Source organism: Metopolophium dirhodum, chromosome 1, assembly GCF_019925205.1.
Source record: "Metopolophium dirhodum isolate CAU chromosome 1, ASM1992520v1, whole genome shotgun sequence".
Taxonomy (NCBI): domain Eukaryota; kingdom Metazoa; phylum Arthropoda; class Insecta; order Hemiptera; family Aphididae; genus Metopolophium; species Metopolophium dirhodum.
Genome location: NC_083560.1, coordinates 140660835 through 140667848, shown reverse-complemented (window position 1 = coordinate 140667848; position 7014 = coordinate 140660835). Strand labels below are relative to the sequence as shown.

General features: G+C 29.8%; 1 protein-coding gene across 1 annotated transcript in view; it reads left to right on the top strand.

Annotated features, from left to right (window-relative positions):
- LOC132932861 (uncharacterized) overlaps window positions 1–1245 on the top strand; it is a 1398-nt gene extending 153 nt beyond the window's left edge. Inside the window, exon 1 of the mRNA XM_060999213.1 lies at window positions 1–1245. This exon is cut by the window's left edge and continues 153 nt beyond it. Within this exon, the coding sequence (XP_060855196.1) occupies window positions 1–1245 (1245 nt within the window).
- Window positions 1246–7014: the final 5769 nt, after the last annotated feature.

The following is a 7014-nucleotide window of genomic DNA, read 5'->3' as shown; positions in this document are numbered from 1 at the left end:
AATCATAAAACCACATACCTTAGTCATGATTCTCAAAACGAATTTATTAAGTTGTTAGCTGATGATGTAAAGAAAAAAATTATAAAAGATGTCACACATGCTGGTATATACTCTGTTATGGCAGATACTACCCCGGATATTTCACGAAATGATCAATTGTCAGTTTGTGTACGTTACATAGATTCATTAGGGGATGTATCAGAAAGGCTATTAGATGTATGCCAGGCAAAAGATAAAACTGGATTAGGTGTTGCGGAAAAAATTTATGAAGTTTTGGTTGAAAATAGTTTACCTGTAGATAATATTGCTTTTCAATCTTATGATTATGCTAGTAGTATGTCAGGTAGAATAAATGGAACACAACAAAAATTATCAGAACTAGCTGGCCATATGATTCCTTTCATACCATGCCAAGCTCATAGATTAAACACCTTTCTTGAGCATAGTTGTGATGCTAGTATTTTAATATGTGATCTTTTTTCTACACTTGAAAATCTATACGTTTTTTTCTCGGCTAGCACTAAAAGACACATTCACCTTAAGTCAAAATTAGCCACCATAGAAAATTCATTACAACTCCGTAATCTTTCAAAAACTAGATGGACAGCGCGTGCGGAATCTATAAAAGCTGTGTGGGTTTCATTTGAAATAATAATTGAAACTTTACAGGAGATAATTAATTTGCAAAACATGGACAAAAATACACGAAATCAAGCACTAGGACTTGTAAAAAAACTTCTTTCATTTGACTTCGTTGTTTCCTTATTTTTCATGAAAAATATAATGTATAAGACCAAAATATTAACGGAAAAACTTGAAGCTACTGAATTGAACATACTTGATGCTTTAATGTTGATTGATTATTCAATAAGTAGCTTAAATGAAATGAACAGCGATGATACAGCAACGAACAACCTAGTAAGCAGTGCAATAACATTTTCTGAACAGTTAGGTATTGATCCAGTGTCAGATTTTAATCGCCATCATCGGAAAAGACTTTTGCCAAAAAGAATTGACCAAAATCCAAACACACAGTGTTCGATTGATTTACCTACTTTTTATCGAGTAGAATTTAAAAAAGTTCTAAATACTTTGATTATTTTATTGAATGAACATCTAAAAAAATCTTTGGTGACATTTGAACCAATGATTACTTTGTTTAAAATGCCATGGAAACAAATTTGTTCAACAGAAAATGTAAAAAAAAGTAATCGAACTATTTCCACCGGGATGCAAAGATTTTAAAATGAATGACTATGACGGAGTGATTGCCGAATTGAAAGTTTTAGATCACCAGTGTAACGTGAAAAAATTGGATAGCTTGACAAAAATATTTAAATTATCTGAAGATTGTAAAACTTGTTTGCCAACTGCAAACAAGCTATGCAGGCTAGTACTTACAGCTCCCGTAAGTACTGCTTCAAACGAACGTGCTTTCAGTAAACTGAAAGTCGTTAAAAACTATTTACGATCGACTATGGGAGCAGATCGTCTTCAACATTTAATGTTACTTTTTAGTAACAAAGATATTTTGGATTCTATAGATTTAAAAAGTTCAGTGAAATCATGGTCACTATTAAAGGAGAGAAGGATTAAAATTTAATTTATTCAACTACCCACCTATTTACAATGTTGAAGTTGTTGTATTTTTATATAATATGAATAATATGATATTATAATTTGTATTCTATTGTTTAACTTTGTTAATATCCAATAAATTATTAAGACACCAATTATTGACTCTCTTTTACACACGCGTTATATTACAAATTTTGCGTTTAGTATGTATTTCACTCTAGTATCTATTATTTTAAAAATTAGAGTAAATTGATCAATAATTTAATTTAATTAAATAAAAAAATTGATTATTTTGAACGCAAAAATTTGCCATGTTATTTGCGTGTAAGACAGTCGACCAAGACAACACTTGTGGTTCATGTTTATGAATGTAGTCGGCAAATTCGTATATTTATACCCCCCCATCAATATTTGCTAGCGCCGGCCCTGGTTAGAAATATCAGTGGAATATTATATGTAGACTATATTATAATATATGTATGTATGTGTGTTTGTACGTAAGTGCGTATGTAGGTATTTATAGATGTGATAACTGATAACATAGATATGATAACGCGGTGGCGGGCTCGCGCGCGTTCGCGGCGGCCCTTTGTAACCTCGTAATCATAAGCGACTAAGTTGCGCAGCGGTGTGGTTGTCGTTTGGGAAGCGACCGGTTCGAGATCAAGTCCCGGTTCGGGAAAAAAATTTTTAAATTATTTTCCGCGGCTAATTGATAAGGAAGAGTGGCGGGGGGAATATCGTACAAGTGCGTGATTGATGGTGGGGGGTATATGATGAGCGGGGTAGCGGGGGGAATGTCGTGTACGTATGTGATATATGGGTTGAGCAGAGGTGTATAGATGTATGTGGGATGTGCAACGGGCTTCGCGGGATGTGCCATCAGGTATAGGGATGTGCTAGCAGGATGCGGTTCCAGAACTCTCTTTTTTATCCTACTTTCGTTGTTAATCATTTTTGACGGTCTTTCAAATTCATCTTCACATTTTCTTTTTAATTGATTTGAAAATTTTTTTTTATTTCTAACAGATTCGGGTTCATTTTCGTGATTATGTAAGCTCTCATCTTTTACGATCATCTTCATATCACGATCAACATAAATTTTTGCAGTGCACTTTTTATTGACACATTGCCATTTATAGGCGTCTAAATATTTTACGTAAGCTTTATTATAAAATTTAAAACTTTTATATAATATTAATTGATTTTTTCTTTCACTAATAACGATTTCAAAATTCATTTTTAACACGAGGTATCTGGTATATGCACAATGCAAGACGCGAACAAGACTACAACTGTCACTAAATGTTGATTATTTGGACACAAAACATATTGTACAATATTTTCTTTATTTCTAATAATACCGATGTACCTACGTGTAATAAAATATGTCTCTTTTCGATACAATTTTATAGATTATATTGATTAAGGTGTATGAAAACTGACACGATAATATGCGATAGCTATATAAGTATACTATAGAATATGTTAGGAGATTAAGACGTTTCAAAGTTCACGTTTTATGTTCATGTAATGCTCCAATTGTAATGCATACAATTAATCGTATATTAATTTAAGTCTTTTATATTTTGTTTTTATTAAAATAAATAATTTACAAATATTAACCGGCGGAATCAATTAATAAAAAACTTCGGCGGAGTCGATAGCCGGCGGAATTAATATATAAAAAAGTTCGGCGGAGTCAATAGCCGGCGGAATCAATAGATTTTTCACAGGTAAAAAGGTAATTTCGGCGCAATCGATATACGCCCGCCCTGTATCCACATTCAGACTTGGTGAAAACATTCCACACTAAACTCATCTTCGAGTGTAATTAAGAATAAAACAATAGTCAATAACGTATAAATTGTAAAAGTAGGTAGAAATATTTAACTCAATGCACGAATACCGGAATAGGAATGACAAAACTTTCAGCTATACAAGACGTTATGGTTGATACTTGATAACAGATAGACAATAGAACATAACTACATAAGATACGACGCATAGCAACCATGGACAGGTCTGACCAGGTCTGGTCTATTAGAATAATAATATATTATGGAAGGTTAGTCGTTAATGTGTTGGTGTAAAGTAAACACGGACCCACACAAAATGGTATAGAATACAAAATTCCCTATGTTCTAAAAATAGAAGTTCATTCGAACCGTCAAAACAACGATTAATCATATTGTTTATTCGAAAAATTCGATTATTTGATTAATCGGAAATTCGATTATTTGATTAATCGGAAATTTGATTATTTGATTAATTGGAAATTTCGATTTTTCGATTAATTGATTAATCGAATTTCGATTATTTGGCGATTAAGAGGATGTCACACCAAAACCTGTACGCGTGCAACACTCCAGAGATGGCGTTGTGCGCCGTATCGCCGCCGTCGCGGCTGGACGTAACCACGCCCATGTCTCCGTGGCGAGATTCACGCGGCGTTCTCGCAGGAGAGGCGCATTATTATTTCACGAACAGTCTAGTTGAGCGGGTCCATACAATATTGACATTGACAATTGCGTAAATTGTCACCCGTGTATTTCTAATGCACGTACCATTACGCCGCGCGCTCGATCTTCGCTGGACTTACTTTTTAATGAAAGCTCCTGATTACTTAAATATGTGTATCAATACATAAATTACAACAAATTTAACCAGATGGCTTGATATACATTTGTAACCTAATTAGTAATTACTTTTTTAAAATACACATAAAATAATAATTCGTAATGAGTAAATACATTTTTTAGTAACCATGTTGCGTCTTTTACGTTTTAATCTGAAGCACTTTGCGTACGATAGTTGATTATTCTCCTATATACGTATCTATTAGTAATGATTTAAATAGGTAGTTGATATTAATATAAACAGCATAATATACCTAACCTAAGTTCAAATTAATAAATCTTTGGAATATTTCATTGAGCACCTATTGAAAACTATGATTTAAGTAACAGTGGATTGTTTCAAGTTTCGATGAATAATATTTTTTGAATAACAAATACCTATTTAAATTAAATAACAAACGGTGTTTTGTAATTTATTTTTCGACAGATTATTTTGTACGGTAGTTGTTTGTATTATTTTTGAATGAAAATATATGTACACACGTTGTAAAATATGTAAGTTTATGGGCTTATGGCTGATTTTCTGTTAATCGTCTATTTGGTTAACCCTCATAGTCCTGGTCTCAACAGTGACGATTAATCGAGTTTCTACTGTATACTTATAAACAGATAATGTGATGGTGACAAAATATTTTATTTGGTAAAATAGCAATTACTGTTCAATAATTGTTGACATTTTTGTTTATAGTTTCAATGAAATATATCATAAATATAAAAAAATTCAATAACTTAACCTACACAATAAAAAAATAATTGGTTTGTGAAAAAGCCTACTACAATAAATTACAATAATTTGTTACAATCGATCTTTTATTCGTAAACTAACATTAAAAAGTTCTGATAAATTATTTCTGAAAGCTGGATGTCAAATTCGTTTTTTTTTAGTATAAGACATTCGTACTACAGTAGGCAAAATTCATTTTTGTCAACAAAAATGCATTTGAAAGTGTCATTGTCTGTATAATATATAATAATATACTCCAAAAGTTTCAAGTACTCAAGAACAATATTTTTAAGTTACAACAAATTAACTAAAATCTTTTATTTTGGTTAAAATATCTAATTTTGTCCACAAATGAACATAAAATTGCTATTAAAAAACACTGTGTTTATATTTTTTTTTAGGTTTTTTGGCTACAGAAAAAACAAATTTTTATTTTGTCAACATTTAAACTTTAAATGCTTATAAAAAAAAAATTGGACTATGAATTTTTAATATTTTTAAAAAAGATATATTGTAACAATTTGTGAGGAGCCTTGTATTAAATTTTCAAGCTTTTTGATCTAACAAATAAAATTTAATTGATATTTATAGAAAAAAAATAAAAAAATTGAAAATGAAAAATTTCTGCAAACACCTCAAAACACGCGTCAAAATATTTTGAAAATTTTATCAAGTAAAGAAAATTAACATTTGGTGGAAATTTCAAGAATTTACGGTTATTCGTTTTTTAACTACAACAAAATAAGAATAACGTTCCATGAAAATTCGAGTCAATATCTAATGTTGTAAAAATGTAAGCTTCAAACACTTTAATTCAACTTTCAGGTAGGCATTTTATTTTAGATTCTGAGTGGAACGATGTATTGATTTTACAATAATGTGTGTTTTTTTATTTTTGTGTCTGTCATCACCTTTTATCACAGTAAAAATGATTAGATTTTCTTCAACAGTATTCTTTTCTGATAGGAAAGTGAATCTAGTTGGTACTTTGGTGGGTCAAAAGTAAAAATTTCCCAGTAATGTTCAAAATCGCCGTGAAAAACAAAAAAAAATGAAGGAAAAGCGGGAATTTTTACTCAAAATCTGTTTTTGAAAAAATTGATTTTGGTTTTTGGTGTAACTTTAAAACAAATGAACGTATATACATACAATTTTCAATGGTAGTTTATATTTGCATTTTCTATACACGATAAAATTTTCGAAATATTTTGATTTCTTTTGAACTGTTTAGGAATATTTTCTGTTTCTAATTTTATTAGTCTTTTTTTCTATATGAATGTCAATAAAACTTTATTTGTTGGGTAGAAATGCTTGAAATTTAATACAAGGCTCCTACTATATTTTTACAATGATATTTGAAAAATATTAAAAATATTTAGTCACAGTATTTATTTATAATCATTTAAAGTTCAAATATTGACAAAATACTGAAAAATCACGAAAATTAACAAATTATTTTGAGTTGAGAATTTCTAAAAATTTTTCTTTTTAAATCTAAGATTTGAAAATGTAATACAAGATTACTCATAAGTTTGTCTACCTTTATCAAAAAAAAAGGTGGATAAGTGGATGTCGCTCTGCTGTACAGTAGGTTACAAGTGGGTCACTGTAATGGATGGTGTTAAATTTGAATTCAATGATATAATATCATTGTATAAGAAAAACGATTCTGAGCGAAAACAGTCAGCCTATGATTTTACCAAGTATATTTGATGATATATATATATATTGTGAATAAAGTAATTTATATATAACCTATTTACTCGGAGCCTTGTTTTAAATTTTCAATCTTTAGCCATAAAAGTTAAACATTTTATACATTTTTAACCACAAAATAATTAATAAATTATAAATTTGATAAATGTTGTCAAAATTTGAACTTTAAATGCTTATAAAAAAAAATTGTGCATATGTATTTTTAATATTTTTCAACTGCTATTAGAACGATATATCAGGAGCCTTATATTAAATTTTCACGCTTTTTTACCCAACAAATAAAAATTTATTGATATTTATAGAAAAAAAAACTAAAAAAATTGAAAACTGACAATGTCCGTAAACAGCTCAAAAAGA